The sequence below is a fragment of the Pseudorasbora parva genome, chromosome 11, assembly GCF_024679245.1.
Source record: "Pseudorasbora parva isolate DD20220531a chromosome 11, ASM2467924v1, whole genome shotgun sequence".
In the NCBI taxonomy this organism is placed as follows: domain Eukaryota; kingdom Metazoa; phylum Chordata; class Actinopteri; order Cypriniformes; family Gobionidae; genus Pseudorasbora; species Pseudorasbora parva.
In genome coordinates, this window is record NC_090182.1 from 26140186 (window position 1) to 26164505 (window position 24320).

Sequence of the window (24320 nt, forward strand, 5' to 3'; positions counted from 1 at the left end):
TATATAAAAACAACAACAACAACACTGTAATTATTAATATTAGTACTCCTATAGTATTTAGCTGTTTTTTCTTAAACCCCGATTAAGTTTACGGGTTTGTGAACGAGTTAACTTTTATTTGAGCAGTTGCTTCTCCCCCACTGTATGTTGGTATAATCCAGTCCCAGAGAGACGGGCTTAGTTGAGAAAACAGGCTGGAGGATCCAAGCAAGCGAAAGGCTAACGTCGATATTTAACCAAATCGACTAAACCGACGTCCGCAAAACAAAAAATATTTAACCTAATTCAAAACAGCGACGCCGATACCTTATGTTTACGTCTCGGCTATCCATTTAAACCATGTCAACCCCAGCAAGACGGCGTCTGATGAGAGATTTTAAACGGTAAGCGACAGAGAAAATGCTAAAGGCCCATTTGGTGCTTTATGGACACCGGCTGCTCTCTGTCTTTAACATGGCGACTTTTTCCACATAAAAACCATTTATTAACGACACTCTCCGATAATGTATTTTGGACGTCAACTTTGTGGTATTTGGTGTTGTCGTAATGTAGGTAACGTTATAGTATGTAATGTAACTCCTCTGTATGACTTGTTTTTCAGTCTTCAGGAGGATCCTCCAGCCGGAGTTAGCGGAGCCCCGTCGGAAAACAACATCATGGTCTGGAACGCTGTCATTTTTGGGTTTGTATCAGTTGCTCTTAATGACCGCGATACACAGTTAACAGAAACCATTGGCATCTCAGCCAATTTCGAGGTCTGTGAGATTCAGCTTGTTAACGGTAATATAAGCAGTTTTAAATAGGCAGATGGCCAGTGGTCCCCCATAAGAGGTGCTGGTTATTTGATCTTTGTCTTGTGGTGAAGGAAACTGCTTTATAATGTCATATCCGTAGACTGTTGTGCCTTGTTATTTTTGGATTAGAGTAATGCGCAGGGCTCTTACACGTTGGCCAGTGATTTTGGCTTTGTTTCTTGCTGTCATGCCAAAGTGTTATGTGTAACCTGACATGTTGACCCATTTCTTCTACCTACAGCCCTGAAGGAACACCATTTGAAGATGGTAAGTCAAAAAAACACAAGCTTCAGTCTTTACAGTAGCATTATCTTACGGGAATCAATTATTATGTGGATTTGGTGCTCAAAAGTATTTGTTATTTGTTGAAAACAGTTATCCTGATTGCTTTTTTTGTACAAAAAAAGTTATCCTGCTTGCTTTTTTTTGTACAAAAAAAGAAGAAAAAAGTGATGCTTGTTTTCAGTTTGATGAATATAAATCTTTTGCAACATATAAATGTCTTTGCTGTCACTTTAAATGTAATGTCCTTTCCTTTCTAAATAAGTCATTTCTTTCTTAAAAACAAAACAACTACATTGACAGCTGAGTAAGTATTGTGCTTTGGGTTCTACAACACTGTTGGCAACTGCTTATACATGGCACTTTGTAACTGTGTACCACTATTTGGCATGGTATAATTATTTTGTTTACAACTGGCAAGGTTTTGCTTCATATTTTATTTTTCTGCTTGTCATAGGAACTTTCAAACTTACAATAGAATTTACAGAAGAATATCCAAACAAACCTCCCACAGTCCGGTTTGTCTCCAAAATGTTTCACCCTAATGGTAAGTTTTACAAACGTGCAGTAATTTTTGTATTTATAAATTCCTTGTGCTTTAGATTACTTAAAGGACAACTCCGGTGAGAAATGAACCTAGGGGTAATTAACAGATGGTTACCGAGTAGATCGTTCTCTGGGGTGCGTTTTCTTGAAAATAGAATGTAAAGAGTTTTATCTCTAAAAACAGATTAGCTTATAACGCTAGTCTATGGGGCACAGGGTAGAGACAGGGTGGTAAAATTAAATCGCTAGTTTATACCACTAAAAAGGCTCAAAATAGCCTCACACTAACACGGCAGCATAATGAGGGTCCCTACATGCAAACCGAAGCATTGAGAACTTTGTAAGAGTACAAACAGTTTAATAAGAAGATACGTTGTAAACATAGTGCCTTACGCGTTCACGGACAGGCACCATCTCGATGAATCGATCTACGAGCGCTGTTCTAAGTGAGCTGGTCGATAGGAATTAAGTTTGTGAAATGTAATAACATGGACATTTTTATTTTTATTTATTTATTTTCTCTGTTGTGTTCAGTGTTTTCTTCCGGAAACAACGGACCATATGAGATTCCAAGTCACAGTTCATCACTTAGCAGAGCTCTCGTCGCTCGATGAGTCGAGACTGTTTTCCAAGAATATGCCTGTTCGTGAACGCGAAATGCGCTCTGTTTATAAAGTGTCTTCTTATTAAACTGTTTGTACTCTTACAAAGTTCTCAATGCTTCAGTTTGCATGTTGGGACCCTCATTATGCTACTGTGTTAGTGTGAGGCTATTTTTAGCCTTGTTAGTGGTATTAACTAGCGATTTAATTTCACTACTCTGTGCCCCATAGACTAGTGTTATAAGCTAATCTGTTTTTAAAGATAAAACTCTTTACATTCGATTTCCATGAAAACGCATCCCAGAGAACGATCTACTCTGCAACCATCTGTTAATTACCCCTAGGTTCATTTCTCACCGGAGTTGTCCTTTAAAGGGATAGTTCACCCAAAATAAATCATTCTGTCATAATTTACTCACCTTCGAACCTGTACAAGGTTCTTTCTTCTGAAGAGCACAAAATAAGTTATTTTGAAGAATATGGGTAACCAAACAATTGATGGACTCCATTGACTTCCATAGGATGGGGGAAAAAAATACTATGGAAGTAGGTGAGGGTTCATCAACTGTTTGGTTAAGGGGGGGGTGAAATGCTGTTTCATGCATACTGAGCTTTTTACACTGTTAAAGACTTGGATTCCCATCCTAAACATAGACAAAGTTTCAAAAACTACTGTTGGACGTTTGATGGAGTATTTCTTTGTCAAATATACTCCTTCTGGTTTCTCACAAGTTTTGGAGAGTTTTTTTTCGAGTGTGGGTCGGCTTGACTTTAATAGAGCAGAAGGTCCTTGTATGGGCCGTACGGGCTCTTCTCCCGGTAGGGTGCGCGCGTGACTAGAGCGAGAGAGGAAATGCACGCCCATAAACACTCTCAGCTGCAGATCCAGTCGCCCGTGAACACTTATGACGCGCCGCGCTCCACTTTATTCTTATGGGTGACATCAAGCGACTTCAGCGCTTCAGCACAGCATTCCGGGAATTTGCATTTGAACCGATTTGAACGCAGAAATGATGGGAAGCTTCACAACATCACTTTAGCTGCCTCGCAAAGTGGATTTTCACGGTCACTGCTGTCACAGGACTTCACCAAATCATACCAAAGAAGTGTGTTTTTGACGGAGCGGTCCCAGCGATAAAGGTTCGGTCCTGCTTTGGAAGCAGCCGTTGAGTAAAACTGCTTCAAATGTCTGTGCTGTTGGCTATCGTCGCGTGAGTAAACATCAGTAAACGACACGATCGTGTGCTTCGTCATGCAAATGCGCTAACGTTACTCCATTGTTGTTCTATGTATAACGTTACACTAGTCTGACGTGCAAAACCGTTTTGCTTGCTACTGCTAAGGTTTAGTCGCATACAATAGTCCATAAACCGAATCATGTCCTCATAAACTGCGAGTAAAGACACACAAATGTTGTCAGGCCACTAAATACAGTACATACCACAGAGACGGACGTCCTGCTGCTGCTGTTTCTCCTGTTCAATTTATTTCAGCCTCCGAATCTGATTCTGGATCATATATCTATTAGCTAAGATCGATAGCCATGGGTTTCTCCACGCTTGAGGACGTCACCGCTTTGTGCGCTCGTCATTCTTTAGCTCCGCCCACTCGATACGCCTCCAGGCACTCGTTTTTTTCCGGAAAGACTCGGTACAGCCTATATTTCTTTTATAAATATAATAAAACTAAAGACTTTTCGGAGATATGAAGGATGCAATACTACTCTATAGGTACTCAAGATTGACTGAAACTGAGTGTTTCACCCCCACTTTAACTATTTTCTTCAAAATATATCCTTTATTGTGCATCAGATTAAAGACATTAAGATGGGTTTTGGAAAACTTGAGGGAGAGTAAATGATGCCTTTCACTTTTCGCAGTCAGAATTTCCATTTTTGGGATCCCTTTAACTCTCTTTAAGGTGCACATATATCACATGTATGTGACAATGCAGCATAAAATCGAATTGTCTTTCTGTGTGTTTAGTTTATGCAGATGGTAGTATATGTTTGGACATTCTTCAGAATCGCTGGAGTCCAACATATGATGTTTCTTCAATTTTAACCTCAATACAGGTATGTCTGCACTTCTTTCTGCTTTTTTGCTCAGGCTAAATGTTTTATTTGACATGTTTTTTGCAGCTTTTCTTTCTGTCTTTGATGGTACCATTATTGAAAAAAATGTGAGGATATTTATTAGAGGTTATTAACATGCCTTTCACTTGTCACAGTCTTTACTGGATGAGCCGAACCCAAACAGCCCTGCCAACAGCCAGGCAGCTCAGCTGTATCAGGAAAACAAGAGAGAGTATGAAAAACGTGTGTCGGCCATTGTGGAACAGAGCTGGCGTGACTGTTGACCCTCCTTAAAGTTCCCAAACGAACAATAGTCCGCCTCAGCCAATGAGAGGAAAGCCACCTTGAAAAGATTAAAATAAAACACATCATGTTTTGAATCATTCTCCACTTAATCGGTAGAATTGTATGTTCTGTAGCCGTTGCAAGATTAGAGTGCTGTTGTGTTGTGGTCTCCCTCTTCATGCAGAACCTTATCTTGGATGAGGACAAACCTTAATTTAACAAAATATTGTTGCCAGGGTTACTTGTTTTATTTGGCCTGCTCTCATTTTTTTGTCATCTTATTTCTTTGGTTTTATAAGTTCCTGATTTAATTTCTGTTATTAACATGTTGAAATCCAAGTTGGATTATCCTTGATTGAATGTAGAGATTCCGTTGTGTCTCTGCAAAAGTGTCATACCGATTGTCGCTTAACTTGCTGTTCAGAGTTCCAAATTAAATGGCAAGGACATTAAAGATGATTGATACATCGTCTTGTATGGAAAGCTTACATGTTTCAGAAAAAATGTCTTTGTCTGCACTTGGACAAACTGACTTTTTAAACCCCACTTAAAAATTGCAATGTACCAAATGGCCCTTTTTATCAAGTGCAAGTGGTTCTTTTAATTTGACAGTTCAAAGTGATGTTTAAGGTTTTGCCTATTGACACTGACTGTATGTTAGTTTGTCAGCAGTAATTGTTTGAAGGTACATAGTGATCGGTCAGAAAAGAACATAAATTGGCATCTTGAAGGGATTTCTTTTGTTCTGTATTCACTATTTTCTGTCTGCTGCACCCCAGTTGCATGGTTTTCTTTCTCATTTTTTTAAGTTCCATAAAAGTGCCGTATATTTTTCACATTGAATTGCTACTCCAACCTTATGGATGTGATGCTGTAATGCAGTGTCCATTTATACTAATTCAAATCTTCATTTTTCTAATTTACCAAGAGTGTCGGATTTGCACTAGTAACCCATGTAAGAAACTGTACATTTTCTCACTTCTTGTAAATAAACCGTAAAATAAACTCTATGGTGTTTTTTTTTTTCTTGAACAAAAAAAAGATTAGCAATTGCATTTTATTAAATAAAGTAGAAAACTGACTATGACCAGACTAAATTTAATACGTCAAAACAAGCAGGCTGGTTGACAGTATTTGCAACAGCAAACAGCTTTACAGGGATTGCTGCTCGGGCATTATCATTCAGAGATAAATTTTTCCTTACACAATCAACAACCAGTAAGTGACAAAAATATATGTTTAGTAATTACTTCAAGGATATTTTTATATAAGTGTTTATCTTACAACAGATGAAAGACTGAGTGATATATTGTACAGTGTAATAGCATAAAATGGGATGTCATGTGCTGCCACTTTTTATATCCATGTCAATAAATATCATAAGATGCATATGACAGATTTTAGTGAGCAAGGATTTGAGTGTGGCCTTAGATTAGAGTTCTTCTTTTCTTTCATACGGCCTCGATCTAACCTACAGCAAATCTGGACAAAATGGTTAAGGAAAGAAAAAAGGTACACATTGTAGACATCAAGAACTGATAGGTTTTCCAGGCTTCAGTCCACCCTTTTTTACACTTTTTTAGGGCCCAAGCCCTGAAAGGGCGAAGAGCCCTATTGTTCTTCTAAGGATTATTATTATTATTATTATTATCTTTTCGCCTTTTGGGCATTTTTGGGGCCCTTCCCATGCTCGAAAACTCTTGAAACTTTGCACACGCATCGGAATGCGCGGCCAACAGGGTCTGGCAGAGGCCTTTGACCCGGGCGTGGCAGGGGGGCTCAACAGCGCCCCCTTGAAAAACTGGGTCTATATATTAAACACACTTGCACGTACATGTATGAAACTCGGTACACTAATAGATCTCATCAGGCCGAACAACTTCCGCACTCATAGTCATAAGCTTCGCCCAACAGGAAGTGAGCTATTATGGGTTGTTCGGAAAACGCATGCTCTGGAATTTGCGATACTCCTCCTAGACGATTCACCCGATCAGCACCAAACTCGGTCAGCATGAAGTCAACACACTGAGGATGCCAAATTGCGAGCAACTTTTTGAAACCTCAAACGGTTTGGCCGTGGCGAAGAGACGAATTTATGGCGAGAAAAGGGAAACAGGAAGTGTGTTATAACTTTTGCATACATTAATTCATTTTGATGAAACTTCAGCTGTGCGTTCGTTGTAAGAGGCCGATCACATGGATATGACTTTTGTGAGTCAAAGTTATAGCGCCACCAATTGCCAGCAGGAAGTGTGCCACTTTTGTCCAAAGTGGGGGGGTTAGTTTTATCTGCAGTCACCAAACTCGGTATATATATTGTACATTTCGAGCCCGACAACTTTCTAATTTACAGTCATTAGCTCTGACCAACAGGAAGTCAGATAATTTGGTTGGAAGATAACAAGAAGTGGCAAAACGAGCTCTGAGTTTTTACCTTCTCCTCAAAAGCGATTCATTCAATCTCCTCCAAACTCGGACAACATGAAGTAAATATACAGAAGATGCTAAAATGCGAACGGTTATTGGATATCTCAAACGGTGTTCCCGTAGCAAAAGCCTAAAAAACACAAAATAGGGACACAAGTGCCTGGTTCATAAATAAGGCTATACTCCCACCGGCTGGTTATTCTATATATCACACTGGCTGTTTTTCTGTTTTTTCAACACTTATGCTCTCCCTTAAATGACCAGTAGAGGGCAATATTGTATAAGTTTTCAAGCAAAAAACCTTGCCTCTGTGTGTGTGTGTGAATGGTTTTCTAACCTGGTGGGGACTTAAACCTGAATGCACACAGACTCATGGGACTTCCCAATGGGTACAAAAGCTTATAAATCAGACAGAATGAGTTCTTTTGAAGAAAGTTTTGTGTGATGGGTAGGTTTAGGGGCAGGAGCAGTGTAGGATGACAGAATATATGGTTTGTACAGCATAAAAACCATTACATCTATGAGTCCCCAGAAAGATAGTGAACCAGACATGAGTGTGTGTGTATGTGTGTGTGTTTGTGGGTGGGTGTGTGTGTGTTGTGGATGGGGGATGGTGGATGGACTTAACTGATAAGAGTTGCCTGCAGCATACTTCAGCATTACTACTGTGTGTGTGTGTTCGTGTGTGCGTGCGTGCGTGCGTGTGTGTGTGTGTGTGTGTGTGTGTTCTTTTTTCTAGCCTGGTGGGGACTTCAACCTGAATGCACACAGACTCATGGGGACACGTGTCACTGATTTCTACAGTGTGTGTGTGTGTGTGTGTGTGTGTGTGTGTGTGTGTGTGTGTGTGTGTGTGTGTGTGTGTGTGTGTGTGTGTGTGTGTGTGTGTGTGAGCCACTCTTCTGTCTAAAAAGATTACCTCTCAATGCTGTGCTCTGGCCTGCATTCAAGGATAAAAAAATATATTCTGGGTTTGAATAAAAAAATGAATGTATAAAACCAGTTTATTTGTAGGGCATTGACAATATTGTTTTATATAATTAGTTAAATAATTGTGTTAATACAAATAATTATTAATAAAAAATATAAATATAAAAAAACATTACCAACAAAAGAAAAAACCCATTTAATTGTCTTTAAAAAAAAAAAAAGTAGTGTGTGTAACTTAAAAAATGAGAAGATTAATGCCTTTTGTTTAAGGACAAAAATGAGAACCAATGAGCTACCGGCATATAGAATAACCAGAAGTTGGAAGTGTATCCTTATTTAGTAACCTGGTTGGATATGTCCAAGGGAACACTGTTTTGAAGATTAAATTATTGTTGTTATTGAAAAACAGTGTTTTCAGACAGTGAAATAAAAACAATGTTCGCTCACTGTTTAGATTTTGTGTCTGTCATTCCCCTCCCCCCTCCCTCTCCCTCTCTCAGGATCACTCTATGTGTGTGTGTGGAGGGGGTCTCTCTCCCTCTCTCAGGATCACTCTATTTGTGTGTGTGTGTGTGTGTGTGTGTGGAGGGGGTCTCTCTCACTCTGTGTGTGTCGCCTTGTTTTTTGTTTTTTTTCATAATTTAACCCTTTCATATCATAGGCTATATCAGCAATTTCTATCACTTTATTGTGAAAAATAAGTTTAAAAAAATGTATTATATATATATATATATATATATATATATATATATATATATATATATATATAACACTGGTCTTCTGAACTTACAATATTTTGAGCTGCAAAAAATGCATTTGCACATAATTGAAAGTGACCTATTATATCCTAATACTTTTAATTGTTTTCTATCACATGAGCTTTAAAGAAGGTCATGTGCTGTGTTTCCAAAGATCACGTATGACACCTCTTTAAACTAATAATTTATTGATAGAATTCAAATGGATTAAAAAAATAATTTCACATGATCTTATAAAAGTGGCTGTTTATAATAAACTTCTATAAATGATATGCACGCATATTACTCTTACCTGACACTGATATTATAATCATTGTTGCGGTCTCTGTGATTTGGCTTAATTTATTTTTAAGAGAAGTGTAAGGATAATACAACTTCAGCATTTGGACAGTATTCTGCACTCATTTTGAAATTGACATTTGACATCACCTGTCATAAAATTAAAGAATAAAATGTAATTGATCTCAGAGATGTGACTGTTGTGGTTCCTGGTCATAGCAGCACCAGTTGCTGCAGTTAATGAGGTGAATTCAAATGACTTTGACATAGTCCCTTTATTTATTTTTTCCCATATTAAATGCCTATTGGCCTGCTGTGCACAGTTAAGCTGATGCCACCGGGGTGGCGGTGCCCCCGGCTTGGGCCCGCCATCGCTGCTCGCAGCTTTAATTTTTTATTACTCTCTTCAGAAATAAATTTACAGGAAATGTAAAAAGTAAAACTGCTTATCTTTTATTAATAATCATCTGTTGGATTCTCAGCAGAGGCCTGTTGAGCCCAGTCATTGTGAAGCCTGAGGTTTCACCAGTTCATATCGTCCCACCTGCCCTTCCTGTAAAAGCTGACCAATCAGTTGTTCCTTCTGGACTCTGCGGCTAACCACAAGAAAGCGTAGTCGGCCCTGTCCGTACGATTTGCTGCGCAGCCCGTACCTTTGGGATATCTGGTGGATCTGCCGGCGCTCTTCGTTGTTGAGCTCCGTGGAGAAGCGCAGATCATCTTGACGGTCTGAACATGCATAATTCCGAATTATTTCCTCAATATCGCGCTTAGTCAGCTGATTACCTTGCCTGTCCATGTCCATACCGAGTCCTTCCCTGGTAAACTGCTCTTTGACTTTGATGGGTTCAGCAATGCCCTCTCCTTCTCTACCCAAACCACCACCCGTCCAGCCCATCTTACGGAGTAGCTGGTTACCAATGTTGTCCTCCTTGATCTCCTGCCGCAAGGATTCCTCACCAGAAAGAGCCATGATTTGATTTCGGGAAATTGCATCCACATGGCCCTCCTTCCTGAGGTTGGACTTCACCACAGCTTGTGTACGTCGAAGTGTGGCAAGGGCCTCCTCTGCTGCAATATGCTTCACTGTCTTTTTTGGCCCAACACCTGCAGCCACATACTTACCATCTAGGTAAACTTCGCACTGCCAGCGATGGTCTGGCAGAACTGTGAATTTGTAGTCAGCAATTACTTTATTAAATTGAGCAGTGTCATTTATTATGCAAATAGCGTTATCAGAGTTTTCAAGAATGACCAATTCACCCAGCATTGTTTTCTTGCTGCTTTGCTGGGTGTATCGACCACTGGGCTGGTCCGAAATATGTTTTCCTCCAGAAAAAAGCTGCTGCTCTGGTTGGCGAGCAGTCTGGTTCATTCGCAACTTCCTCACCGCCTCCTCCGCCGCTGCATGTTTCGAGCTCTTCTTGGTCCCTCTGGCTTGTGCTACCAGCTCACCCTGCAAATACACACTACAGAGCCATAAATTGCTGTTGAGAACCGGGTCAAAAGTGTAATCAATTTTCATGCGGTTGAAGGCAGCCGAGTTGTTGAGTATACAGATGGCATCGTGTGCGTTCTCCATGAGTACGAATTCTGTCCAGTGTTTGCTTCGGTCAGGCTCATACTGGCCCTTGGTACTTGGGGACGGCTTGTCTTCAGGGTTGCGAAGAGGCGGGGGGAGGGTTGGGTTTGGAGAGTTAACTTGGCACACCACCATGTCATTGACGCAAGTACGCTTGTACTGCCGTTGCAAGACACGGACTTCCACCGGCTTCAGGAACAGCTTGACAGCCTGTTCTGACGCTCTGTCTCGGGCACCGTTTTTGCTCCCAGAGTACCCCGTGGCAAGGTACACACACTGACACCTCAGTTCACATGCATATCCGTCAGTGGGTACTTTTCTGTTCTTAGGAAGGTCAGCGGGTGGAATATCTCTTAAATTGACATAGATGTACTCTGGATTCGTCTTGCAAGCCTGAATGCTGCGGCTAAGTATGAAATTGTAGTTTGGGCTGTCGGGTCCACTCATGAATGCAGGATCTCTGAGGGTGATGAGAACGGCTGATGATACTCTGGTAATAAGCCTCTGTTTTTCGTCAATTGTTGCTGCGGGTAAACAAGTCGGCAGAGAGGGTGTAGGGAGAAGGCCGCCTTTGCTTGGAGCGTCATATACCCTGCTGAAAGTCTTGCTGGAGGTTGGCCTATCCTGATGTCCAAATCCCAGTCCACATCGTCCGCTATCCCAGGCTCCAGACCGTCCAGCACCTTGGTATCCCTCAACTCGGCCTGGTTGTGAGAATGATTCCGACTGTCTGGAATTATGAGCCTCATATCTAGCAGTGTACTCCTGCTGCACTTTGCACATGAAGTTCGAGGGGGAGCCTCTGCTGCCATAGCCAAGCCCACCTGTGCCGCCCGTGGCCACGTCCCTGGTTCTGTGCTCCGGCCAAGAATCATAACCGTACCTCTCCATCTCAAGGGAGGCAGAGGAGGAAGAAGGGCCATTGTCATGGTTACCATTATATGGCTGTTGATCTGGTTCCCTCTGTCTTACTTCATTCATCTCACCCCTCCTGCGCTCCTTCTCATTTTCTTTTTCGTCAGTTTCTCCAATTCCACTGCCACTACTCCCACCACTCACAAAGTGTACTGGCTGAAATCGAGGTCTGGAAGTGAATTTTGACAGAGGCATCTTCGTCGAGGGCTCTTCACCTAGGATATGAAAGCATATATGATTAAAATAGTTTACATGCAAATATAATAATTAATACTGCTGTTTTGTTTAAATACCGAAAAAAAATTATATATTTTAATTGATGCATAAATAGATAGATAGATAGATAGATAGATAGATAGATAGATAGATAGATAGATAGATAGATAGATAGATAGATAGATAGAAGGGGTGGGCGATATCTGGATATTTAAAATATATCTGGATATTTTTTCAACTCGATATGGATTTGGACATATCGTATATATCGATATATTGTTTATATTTAATTCTGATTCTGCCACTTTGCTTGTTTGCCTTCCCTGTGCTGTGCTCGCCCCCGCTCGCGCGCCTCCCGCCTCGTTGCTTTTGTTCTCCCGCCCCTCGCATGTCGTCTCATTGAACTCGGTGGCGTCCGCAACCAGGTGAGGATTAGTTATCATGTTGACAAGCGCGCGCGTTGTTCAGGACTCAGTTTAGAGACCATGTTTTCCTTCTAACACAACTGCTTGCTAAAATTCATAAAGAAATATTAATGTTCATCATAGTTCACCCACAGTCAGGTGATTGACACTATTGGTGCGAGACGCGGTAGCAATCATGTCAGTTTATGATTTGTGTCTATATGATCGCATGGTTTTCGGTTAAAATGTCAAAATGATCGCATATCATTTGAAAACATTTAAAAAGTATTGCAATATCATTACTATTATTATTTTGTCAGCTTTATCACGGGATTATGATGAATAGGTCTATTCATGTTTTAACCAAGAGGGAAAAACGCTTCATCCCGGGTGTCCTGAGACACGCGGTGCTCTTCTGTCAGTTGTACTGTATCATATTATCATATAGCCTACCTTCTGACATTCATATTTCGTTCTGTAACTGGAAAAGAAGTTAAATTCAGCTCATGTGTAGCCTACATGATCCGCATGATGAGTTTGAATTTTGTCAAACTTATGACAAACATCACTGTTTGAATTTTGATACAAATTTAACAGGAAATGGTGTTATGACAAAATCAGTTTATTTATATATCAGTCATTCCCCCATCTTTCTGCAAAATGCTTACTGTTTACTTTAAGTGTAAAAAAGGGAGTCTTTGATTCATCTTTTGAAAGCATGAAATAAATGAAAAGAAGGCAATATTATTTATTTTCTTTTACAGTTAAATTATTATTATTTATGTAATCAGGGAGTTTTTTTTTTTTAAATGTCGCAAAAGCACTTTGTTCCTACATGAACTGACTACCTCTTTGCACTTCAATAAAAAAAGAAAAGAATTTGTGGTATTTGGCATTTGTTTTTGCTGTAGTTTTTAGGGGGTTATTTTTCCTGTAACGATATCGAGATATATATCGTATATCGAGATATAGAAAAATATATCGAGATATATTTTTTGCTCCATAGCGCCCAGCCCTAATAGATAGGCGTAATTTGCGGGTGGGACGGGTGGGACATGTCTCCACCACTTTTTGAAACATCTTGCTTCACAAATGAACCCAACTAATACAAACACAACATCTCTGGTTAACTAGAAGACCATCATTTCATTTGTTTGTTAGATAAGAGACGATCTGGCGCTCGTTGCCGCTGTTATCAGTGGTGCAGATTTCTCTTGTGGCTCATACAGGCAGTCTTCACAGAGACGAGCGCTTTAATCTAACGCTTAACGCCAGTGCAGAGACTTTCTATTTGTTCCGAAATCATGCACGCCAAAGCTCATTTTGACATATATTCCACGAGAGTGCACACTCGTATACTATTTATATGCATTTTCTTGAGACTGTCCCACCCACTTTTTAAAACAAAGTTACGCCACTGGATAGATTGATTGATTGATTGATTGATTGATTTCAGGTATTGACAGACTTACTTCCATCAGATGAAAATGGTCTCTTGTTTGATTCAGCATTCGGGACTAGTTCATATGAGGGCATTTCACCAACATCAATCCCTTCTGCCATCTCAAGCACTTTGTGCATTAATTGGGACCCATACCTGCACCCCAAAAAAAGAACAGTTATAGTATTGGTTGGCATTACGAATACAAAACTTTACAATTAATGTAGGCTGTATAAATAAGGCATAAACTTGATATGCAAAATATAGCATAACATAAACTTGGTCATGATGACTTACACTAAGTATATGCACTCAAACTTCTGTGAAAAAAAGGCCCAATTATCACGATATTCAATCAAATCCCCACCTGCATCCCAGGAAAACATGGTTAACCCACACCATCGACAGGGCCAGCAGCTTATCAAGAGCATTTCCCTCGTACTCTTCAGCGTGTTTCGCTATGAACTGACGTCTAGCGGACCACTGCTTGTCACTCTCGAAATGCTGACGGTAGTCATCGATATTACAGGTCCGATTGCGTTGACCAGCGGGTTTACTTGAAACACGCGGGTGCGTTGAATGATGTCTGATCATCCCGGTGTTTGATGATAGCAAGCAGCTAACCGGAAACAACGTAGTGCGCACAGAGCATGCTGGGCAGGGTTGCCAGGTCTTCAGGGGGTTAGCTTCACGGGGACTACAAAAACTACCCGCGTCGACAGTGTGAAAGTAACAACACTTGGCAAAACACTGATGCTGGTAAAACGGCCCAATGTTACGATACACCCAAAGACAAAGTAGAACAAAATATCACTCTATTGCTCAATAATCACGCAGACACTTGTAACGTAAAAATCAATATCAATATGATGATTCATTTACTATTGACAACATAAACAATACAGATCAAAACAGTCTGGATTCACGAATTTAACTTTAGCTTATTTCTCACTTTTTTTCTTCTTCTTTTTTAAATAGCACATCTGTGATTCTTTATAAAGAATTATAATCTACAACGTTCGTCAAGAATCCACTTCGCCATATTTTGTGTTTTTTCCCCTCGTGCAAGCTCTCTGGATGAAAAAGTGACGCAGTAGTATATTTTCATTCTCTCACACTATTCTTCAGCTTTGTCATTCTGCTAATGCGCATTTACGGTGAACTACGCGCTGGTGTGCATATCATATCGCTAGGCTATGTGAAGCTTACCATTGTCGTATAGCAGCTCTGTTTAGGTGCTCTTGAGTGCGCAAAGCCCCTGCACATAAAGTAAACTGGAGCTTTCACTGACAGTGCTAAAGCTAATCCAATCATGAAAACAGAGACGCATTCACGAATTCGCACTGCTCAAGACACTTGATAACATTTATTTGATCTGAGCTTAGAATTTAAATGTTTTTTTTTCTTCTATAGGCTGCAAACACTTACTGTCCCTGTACGTTGCATGCCTAATTACCATAACAACAGCAAATTTTGCATAATTACATGTAAACTTGACCCAAACCCTAATCCTATGTAACCATAACCCTATAGGCGTTAATTAATATTACTCCTATATAATTACACTGTAACAATGACATTTAGAAATAAACCTTTTATTTTAAGATGTCCTTGTAATTGAGTAAAAATAATTTACAACATGCATTTACAATAGGGTTAGTTGCATGTAATTATGCATGATTTACTGTTACAGTAAGTGCACATATAAACACACTATTTATGCAAACAAATAAACTGCTCCACTGCATCTACATAAAGTCATGATGAAGCATGAGGAAAGACTTTGGGAGTGGTTTCAAATAACAATCCAATGTTTATTTATTGCCACCATCACCACAGCCAGAAGAAAAAAACAACCAAAAAATCAAATCAAATCAAATATACAAATAATAACAATAATATAATTACAAGAACTGTGTTACTCCCTGATATTTTACAACACTAATTCACATACAAAAATAACCTAAAACACTATTAAACCGAGTTCCCATGATAAAGGCAGAAGAAATAAACATGACAGTTTAAAAGGATCAGACCAATGCTTGATTTCAGCGTCATTGTGTTAATTTTAGTAACTATACAAGGCCTTTAGACCATGTTTAACATTATACAGCTAATTCCTTTTACACAGGTATTTGTAAAAATTATTGTCTATGGCTCATGAAATGAAGTTGTGTTTGGTATCTGCATCTATTCCTGAGTGTCTCTCCTCCTGACTTGCTCCTCACCGTCACTGGCTGTAGAATCTATTCGAGGTTGATATCAGCCCTGGAATAAAAAATACATTATTTTAACAATGGCTTTTACACATATATATATCCCATAACCATTCTGTCTTAACATTAGAAAAAAAATGTACGTTGATACTTACACTTCTGCTCAGTAAGAGAATGCACAAGGATGCAGTTAGAAGACAAGAAAATTGTGCTCTTTAGCATATTTCATAGCAGTGTCACTTAAAAAAACAGACATATGCTCCTCATTTTAAATACTGAAAAACAGAAATCTCACCAGCTGGTTTGGGTGACATTAGAACCAGAGGGAGTTCAGCAGTAATATCACTGTGAAAAGAAGATGACTGAGTAATCTCACTGCTCACAAAGATAAAACACAAACCACCATGTACTTCTGGATTTACTTTCATTGTTGTTTAATGACAAGGTAACTAAGCAGACTGTTTCTCATTAAGTAGTTGCGTTGTGGGCATCATCGAGGGAAATATTTACCACAATGGCAGAACAAAAGTCATTAGAGAAAGAAGGTAAAATGACTCTTCATTATGACTCTCCAATGACATTAAGATGAAAGAAAATATGAAGATCCAAACCTTAATGTGAGGCTTCCCAAGAGACCACCTCCCATCACCAGAGTAATCTTAATTTTGTAGGAGACAATGATGCCTTGCATTTGCTTATCCATATCAGGTTGCAGACTGCAGAGAGAGAGAGAGAGAGAGAGAGAGAGAGAGAGAGAGAGAGAGAGAGAGAGAGAGAGAGAGAGAGAGAGAGAGAGAGAGAGAGAGAGAGAGAGATGCAAATGAGTCGCCTTGTTTTTCTGTCATTTTATAAATAAAAGTGGTGTTTTTTTGTAACATAGAGTGTAGTAGAAAAATATAGACCTGTTATTTAGACTATGAACATTAAAATCTGTTTAATGTTTTTTTTAAAATGAGGATTAACTGACATTGTTGAAGAAGCCAAGTTGGTATCTTCATCTTTCAGTTTGCCATCCAGTGCAAGTCCAAGTCTCTCTCTGTTATTGGCCAGCAGAGGAGTGACTCTGTATTCCTTTTCAAAGGTGCTGTTTGCATTAATTTGGTCTCTGGTACAAAAGATCTCAAAAAGTTCAGATATCAAAAAAAATAAAAATAAAAATTTTCACAACATATGAAAGGTGTATAATACTGAAACCCCAAAATAGTTTAAAGATCCTCTGACAACTTCACAAAAATGCGATGTGGAGGTCTTTGCACTCACCCAAATTCTTCATTCAGGACACATTTGTGGTATTTGTCCGCTGAGTAAAGCACTACATCTGTAATTTGGTAAACTGAAACACACAATGAGCTTAAGTTTATTTAAGATCATTGTAGGAAATGCATACACTTCTACTTTAAGACAATAACGAATCATTCTTAAAGGGTTAGTTCACCCAAAAATAAAACTGATGTCATTAATGACTCACCCTAATGTTGTTCCACACCCGTAAGACCTCCGTTCATCTTCAGAACACAGTTTAAGATATTTTATATTTAGTCTGAGAGCGTATCAAGGTGTATACACACTATACTGTCCATGTCCAGAAAGGGAATAAAAACATCATCAAAGTAGTCCATATGTGACATCAGTTAGTTATTAGAATCTCTTGAAGCATTGAAAATAACAAAAACTACAACTTTATTCAGCATTGTCTTCTCTTCCTTGTTCATGTTCAATCTTTAAATAAAGATTCAAACGGTTGTGAATCAGTGAATCGTTCAATGATTCGGATCGCATGCCAAACTGCCAAACTGCTGAAATCACGTGGCATTGGCGATCCGAATCATTGATCGATGTATTGTCGATGCTTCAAGAGATTCTAATTAACTAACTGATGTCACATATGGACTACTTTGATGATGTTTTTATTCCCTTTCTGGACATGGACAGTATAGTGTGTATAAACTTCGATACGCTCTCGGACCAAATATAAAATATTTTAAACAGTGTTCCGAAGATGAACGGAGGTCTTACGGGTGTGGAACGACATTAGGGTGAGTCATTAATGACATCAATTTCATTTTTGGGTGAACTAACCCTTTAAGTTGCTTAAATGGATAAGGAATTGCTATTTTGTTTATTAATATGAATTATAAAAATACTTACTACTGATTTTGACTTTCTTCACTATTTTACTGGTCTCATTGTTCACTTTGACTTTGATAGGAATGGGATCACCGTGATAGTAGAGCTAAAAGGATGAAACAAGTGCAGTAAATAAAGAGACAAAACTGCATATGATGGGGGGTGGGAAAAATCAAAATTTCAACAAACATATAAACCACTATACCTCCTTCTCCATGGAGGCTTCCACGTGAATTGGTTTGTCTGCCGTGATGAACTGTTTGTTGAGATTGGTCTTGGGTCCCGCTGTTATCTCACTTGGTGCATATTGGATTTTGCGGATGATCAAACGGCAAGTGTCCCTGTATTGGCAGAGGTACCATAATCAGTGTGAAAATGTGTTCATTTCTTTCTATTGTATCTCTATGTTAAAATGGATTAGTACATACTTCTTGTCAACTTTCTCATCTAAGTTGTCTGCTTCATGTGCAATATAGGCTTTGACTTCATAGTCAACCCCACATGGCTGTAAAAGTAAACAAAAATACATATAAAAGATATATAGTTAACTGTTTGTGATTGCATTTGTGTGCATTTCTGCTATTGTACCTTCCCATCGTCCTCTGGTGCTGGCTGAAGGGACACCGAGCATGGAAGATGTACTGGAATCTGAGACAGAACAGGAGAGACACAAATGAAGGACGTCCTTGTCGATTGTTTTACTCAAATACTCAAAACAGATGAATAAGTGTGGATTTACATCAAAAGTGAAGGGATGTCCTTGATCTCCAGCTTTCTTCAAAAGCGCTTCTTGCATTGATGTATTTGGGGGCTTGGTTCCCTCAAAGGGATACATTTGAATGCGCTTTATCCAGATGTCTTTCCTAAAGGAAACTCCAATCACATCCAGATCCTCTTTTCCATAGCGGAAGGCACATACGAGCTGTACCCACACTGAAAAAATGTAATTTAATATTTATAAGAAGTGTCTAAATGAATTCAATTACAAACACATTTTCATAATTGCAATGTATTAAGTTGAATCATACCTTTCCTGTCATTAAGAGCTGAAGGATCAATCTTGAGCACCCCATCTGAGAAGGGAATTAATATTATTTTTTAAATATTGCACATTAATACCAAAGTGCTGTGTATATAAATGCAGACAGCTTCTCAGATTCTTGAGGAATAATACAGTTTTCAATGTAAAGTGGAATGTACCAATTGAATCAACACTTTCCACATGGTCCACAAAGTCTCTTCGCCCCAAATAAAGGCAAATCTGTAATAAATAATCACTGAGATTATTATTGTGTGCTTGTATCTTAAAAATAATTTGAGAGCATGTACTATGGAGCAGGTGACAAGTAATGGGAGGTGTAAGCAGTATAAAGAGAAACTTACCGAACCATTTCCACTAGTCTTCTTGTAAACCCTGTAAAAAATAACAAACATGATAGATTAGATAGATAGACAGACAGACAGACAGACAGATAGATAGATAGATAGATAGATAGATAGATAGATAGATAGATAGATAGATAGATAGATAGATAGATAGATAGATAGATAGATAGATAGATAGATAGATAGATAGATAGATAGATAGATAGATAGATAGATAGATAGATAGATAGATAGATAGATAGATAGATAGATGGACTGATTTTGATTGTAATTTTGTGTAATTTTGATTGTAATAAGAAATATATTTTTTTGCTGAGGGGGGCTTCCAGTGTTGAGAGAGAAATTACATATTTCACCTTTAAATACATAATAAGAGTATTATGAATATGTAATCTCAGTGGTGCAATGGTAACCTAAAATCAAGGCAATTCTTTTGGTTGTGTGTTACTACTCAAACTAGCCTGTGCTGCGATTAATCCAAACAACATTACTCAATTTAAGTCTCAAAAGGTAATAACATGTTATGCAATCACTGCCGCATATTTACTGTTTATCACAGGTAATAAACAGACATCAGACAGAAGCTTGTTTCACATGTTGAATACTTAATTAGCGCTCTATGCTGGGAACAGGATGCCTTTGAGGCAGAACCTAATTTCACCAAGTGCAACATGTTCCTGGAATTTTGTTGATCGTGTAACAACAAATCAACCAGTCAGATTTGAGGGACAAGTTAACAGTTTATGTCAAGTTTAGGCTTACAACTAGGGTTAGATGCTTTTAATTACCCTTTGATTTTAGGGATCATTTAGGTTTCGGGGTAGGGATATAGTTATGATGACATTTTTGGACTGGGATTTTGTTCCCGGATCAGCAGACTTTGGAACACGTCTAACCTGGCAAAATCGGGACGTGCTTCTTTGAGTCTATACTGAAGGTAGTTATGATTTAACTCCCAGTCGAATAGAGAAACTTGCAATGCTGGCTGTTACACATGGCTGAAACTAATATGTTCTCTTTGGTCTCTTAAAAAAACCCTGTATTTTAAATATCAATATCTTTTGATATGACTTGCTAGTCTGCATGAGGTGATTAGTCATCTGCATATGCTAAGCTTTGCACTGTTACACTTAAACTCTTGTGGTAATCCTGTCAATCCATTCTAAAAGGGATTTCTTATAATCTGGTAATCCACTGGGATTGAAGACCAAAAAGACTTCTGCAGATTTAATACTACTAGTGAACAGGTTGCAGGAGTATTACACAAAGTCTGCTTAATCAAGAGAGGTGTCATAAATGTGAAACAAATATTGAATAGTCTGTATAGGATATGGACAAGTCATGATGCCTCTCAGTTGTCTGTATGATGTTTATGTAATGAACGTATGAATTATTTGTAAAATGTTGGGATAAATGAATATGCGCAAACTTACTTTGTCATGGTTATGGAAAGTCAGGTGAAACTTTCTGAAATAAGAAATGACATTGTTAGTGTGTAAAATGTGCCAGCAGAGGGCAGTAGTTTAATTTAGCAACATTTAAAAGAACCTGTCCTGAATTGAGTACAGTATTTGGAAAACCATTCATGTTTTGTTGTCCTGCTGAGATTTCAATCCACTAGAGCTAATCAGGGAAGAGGAGATTAGCATAACGATAGACGGCTTCATAATCCTCCACAGAAGCCGCACTCAGGATTAGCTCTTATCTGTTTTTAATGTGTCTCTGTGAACGAGGCCAACTATTTCAAACCTCAGAAGAGCTAGCAAAACATCTGTGATATATTATTAGTCAGGGGACATTAAATCTTTTCTCAAGTGCAGTCAAGATGCAAATTTATTTATCAAATTTAGATGACTCTTGTGATTAATTGTGGATATTCTTGATATAGATGACTGTATTTTTTCAGGTTAAAGTTATACTAGCATCAGAATTAGGTTCAGGAATAACTGGGAAGCAAACCACTGACCATAAAGCATAAAGCATATAACACTGCTCCTCAGGTCTCTGTTGTAGTTAAGTCAAGTCAAGTAACCTTTATTTATATAGCGCTTTTTACAACGCCGATTGCTTCAAAGCAGTTTCACAGTGTTAAACAGGAGAATACTGCAACATAATTTGTTTCGACTCTACAGCCATACTTGAGAAAAAGGTGATGGCATCCAGCTCATATAATTATCATATAGTACCAATGCGGTCAGATGAGTGATAGTGGAAACTGTTGGAATATAGTTAAGCACATTTTATGCCACAACTCAAACTACCTAAAGCAAGAATTAGACAAAAAAGACAAAATGTATGCAAAAATTAGGGCACTCAACCACAAAAATAAATTATATATATGGTTGAGTGGTATTGTATTTTTTTTATAAAATAATTTTTCTGTCACCCCACCTCCATAAACAGAAAATGTATTTATTGCATGTTCTCACCAAAAAGTGACATTTTTGAGCCACATGGTTCTTAATTTGTTTCCTCTTTTTGTGAATCTTCTAAAAGAAGACATGAATGCTGATGTTCACACTGAACAATCTCATATAAATTCAATCTCATACACACAATGAAATGGAGTGTCAAAATTGTACCTTTAGAGACACAACATCTTGTCATTGGGGCAGTACCCTCAAAAGGACATCTTTGTACTTTTTTACTCCTAAAAGGTGCATATTAGCACCATAGAGAACAAAGACATACATTAAGATACTCCTATGAACCTTTTTGTGTTAAAATAAGTCCTTTTAAGGGTACTGCAGTGACAAGCTGTTGTACCACTAAAGGTACAATTTTGTGTATAAACAATCTCATATAGTGTAAATTCAATCTCATAGAAATCCAAATCAACTGTCTAATCACTTGCACCTCAAAATCTATGTGTGTTTTTTCTGTGTAATGACAGTCCAAATTTTCTTACCTTATCCTGGACAGTGTCCTCTGCTTTGCTCTTGATTGTTGCACGTGAGGACCGTTCTGTAGCTGGAGTTGTTGGTTGGCTAGTGTGTTCCCCGTTGTCTGGTCTGCCTTTATAGTGCAAACTCTCCTCCCTCTCTTTGGCTTACACAGCCCACGTTATAAAATGCTCATTTTAGTTCCAATCCTATTAGTTCATTAGTCCTCAACTTTTTTCGGGCTACAATGTGCATAAAAATAAACACAGAATTGGACTTACAGATTAGCTATTGAACAGTGGATGGTATGAATGAGAGGGTCAGCCTCAGGGTCATTTGGTTGGATGACAGAACTGTAATAATACGGTTATATCTCTCATCATAGAGCTCCACCTCTAACATATTATGTGTCCATTTAGGGCATGTACTCACCATGGCCACAATTTTCAGTCATGAGACCAGAATAACTGCTCCTAAAGCTTCATAACAGTACTTTCATCTTTAGATGAGCATGCAGGCATCAAAGTACACCCAGGCAGATTTAAAACTTCTGCTTGCATTTTATCATAAACATAATGGTTCTCTTGGCATTAGTCTTTTAGGGGTTTGAGAGAATGAGGGAGGTGTGAGACTATTTTAGAACATCTGCTTCTTCAAAAGCAGACTTCAAATACAAACCAAAGAATAAGACCAAAGATCAGGAATGTCAAAATTAAACTGCAAAAATGCTACCAAAAAATATTAATAATAAATAAAAATAATTCACCACATAATCAGCCATTTTTAATCAAAAATAAATAAATAACATGTAAAAATGATTTATATAATATACATATACTAACCAGGCTATTTTATACACTACTACATTATTTCTTCTGAACGACACTGCATCCGTGCCACTAGGTGTCACTATCAGTTGTTTTATATGGTGTTGCCTACTAAAACACACATTTTTTTTTTCATTTTTTTTATTACTAAAACACAAATATCTGTCACTATAGTCCAAACTTTTTCTACAGTAAAAACAAAAAACAGACTCAGTTTTGTTACTACAATATGCAATCCAAACAAGGCATCATTTTTTTTTAACCCATTTAGTCCAATTGTGATCATAAAATATTTTCATTTAAATCTAACAAAAAAGAAATTACTAAACTGCTTTAGTGCATTTGCTGCAAAAATGGAAAACATAAATTGTCTAGCTATTAGTTAATAGTGTAGCGTCAAACGGTTAGTGCAAATTGTGACCACATGACCACAGAGCTGTTGTGTTTACTTCTTTTTGAACCGTGAAAAGATGATGGCTGTAACAAATCTCCAAAACAAAAGGTTAGTAAAGTCAATTAACATAAAGACATGTCAAAGATTTTTGGTGCACTTTAAGGTGTCTAGTATATGAATTCACAATTATTCACTTTTGTTGAGCGTGGTCATAAAATGAGCAAACATGTTGATGATGGCAACAGTGACCGGTGGGATAATACAGGGCATTTAGGCACACATGTACTTACAATAAACTATAAAATTGCAGTTGTTAGAGAAGGTTGTCAAAATTACAGAGAATAATGCACTAAATTGAAAATTCAAATGTTACAAATAAGTTGATGTTTTAGAACAGGTTGCACTAATATAAATGTTATGATATATGTTACCATACAAAGTTACATTTTTAAAAAACGTTGATGATTGTATTTCTTTTTTTTAAATCTCAGTATTCCTATCAATGCTGTATGCGGGTTTTAATGTATAATTGCAGCCATAGAATGTGATAATAATTTAATTTGACTGCAGGAATATGTTAATTCAGTATACACATTATCCCACACGTCACAATTGTGTATTGCCATAAGGCAATTATTCACACACACATTAAAAAAAAAAAAAAAAAAAAAAAAAATATATATATATATATATATATATATATATATATATATATATATATATATATATATATATATATAATTGATTATTTCATGGTTATTAATCATTTGACACATCATTTGGATTTTTTAATGTCTGGGAAACTATGGGATTAAATAGGTCATAGGTCATAAACAGAAACACAATTTTGTTCTTATTTTTATTAACTGAAGTGTAGCGACTGACGTAATCGATTTGTGAAAATAAAAAAGAGAAGATCAGACAGGGACTTGGTTCTTACCACAATGCACACC

General features: G+C 38.0%; 3 protein-coding genes across 5 annotated transcripts; 1 reads left to right on the forward strand and 2 right to left on the reverse strand.

Moving 5' to 3' along the window:
- The first annotated feature begins 149 nt into the window (after positions 1-149).
- On the forward strand, positions 150-5588 carry ube2a (ubiquitin-conjugating enzyme E2A (RAD6 homolog)). Its single transcript, XM_067457602.1, has 6 exons — positions 150-383; positions 602-682; positions 1036-1061; positions 1534-1623; positions 4210-4298; positions 4454-5588. The coding sequence occupies exons 1-6, from the start codon at positions 340-342 to the stop codon at positions 4580-4582; spliced, it is 459 nt and encodes a 152-aa protein (XP_067313703.1). The 5' UTR covers positions 150-339; the 3' UTR covers positions 4583-5588.
- A 3817-nt stretch (positions 5589-9405) lies between these two features.
- On the reverse strand, positions 9406-14901 carry nkrf (NFKB repressing factor). 3 transcript variants are annotated; one of them, XM_067457606.1, is made up of 3 exons: positions 14745-14901; positions 13567-13691; positions 9406-11689 (listed from the first exon to the last, which is right to left on the reverse strand). In XM_067457606.1, exons 2-3 carry the CDS (start codon positions 13673-13675, stop codon positions 9480-9482), a joined length of 2319 nt encoding a protein of 772 aa, XP_067313707.1. In that variant the 5' UTR covers positions 13676-13691; positions 14745-14901; the 3' UTR covers positions 9406-9479. The 3 variants fall into 3 exon arrangements, with proteins under 3 accessions (XP_067313707.1, XP_067313704.1, XP_067313705.1); XM_067457603.1 differs by lacking the exon at positions 14745-14901 and adding an exon at positions 13903-14731; XM_067457604.1 differs by lacking the exon at positions 14745-14901 and adding an exon at positions 13833-13947.
- A 473-nt stretch (positions 14902-15374) lies between these two features.
- arr3b (arrestin 3b, retinal (X-arrestin)) lies at positions 15375-20714 on the reverse strand. The gene is made up of 14 exons (XM_067457607.1): positions 20698-20714; positions 19262-19292; positions 19079-19139; positions 18907-18951; positions 18618-18811; positions 18467-18526; positions 18307-18383; positions 18084-18219; positions 17900-17984; positions 17012-17084; positions 16719-16856; positions 16363-16467; positions 15907-16096; positions 15375-15803 (listed from the first exon to the last, which is right to left on the reverse strand). The coding sequence occupies exons 1-13, from the start codon at positions 20703-20705 to the stop codon at positions 16015-16017; spliced, it is 1095 nt and encodes a 364-aa protein (XP_067313708.1). The 5' UTR covers positions 20706-20714; the 3' UTR covers positions 15375-15803; positions 15907-16014.
- Between the last annotated feature and the right edge of the window lie 3606 nt (positions 20715-24320).

Excerpts from the sequence above, each read along its gene's own strand:
- ube2a (XM_067457602.1), top strand. The coding sequence starts at position 340 with ATGTCAACCCCAGCAAGACGGCGTCTGATGAGAGATTTTAAACG. Across the intron at positions 1,062-1,533 it reads AGGAACACCATTTGAAGATG|GAACTTTCAAACTTACAATA; the intron begins GTAAGTCAAAAA and ends TGCTTGTCATAG. Across the intron at positions 4,299-4,453 it reads CAATTTTAACCTCAATACAG|TCTTTACTGGATGAGCCGAA; the intron begins GTATGTCTGCAC and ends CACTTGTCACAG.
- nkrf (XM_067457603.1), bottom strand. The coding sequence starts at position 14,129 with ATGATCAGACATCATTCAACGCACCCGCGTGTTTCAAGTAAACCCGCT. Across the intron at positions 13,692-13,902 it reads CATGTTTTCCTGGGATGCAG|GTATGGGTCCCAATTAATGC; the intron begins GTGGGGATTTGA and ends TTTGGGGTGCAG. Across the intron at positions 11,690-13,566 it reads ACCATTTTCATCTGATGGAA|GTGAAGAGCCCTCGACGAAG; the intron begins GTAAGTCTGTCA and ends TTCATATCCTAG.
- arr3b (XM_067457607.1), bottom strand. Across the intron at positions 18,812-18,906 it reads AGCTCTTAATGACAGGAAAG|TGTGGGTACAGCTCGTATGT; the intron begins GTATGATTCAAC and ends ACATTTTTTCAG. Across the intron at positions 16,097-16,362 it reads TTGGGAAGCCTCACATTAAG|TGATATTACTGCTGAACTCC; the intron begins GTTTGGATCTTC and ends TTCTTTTCACAG.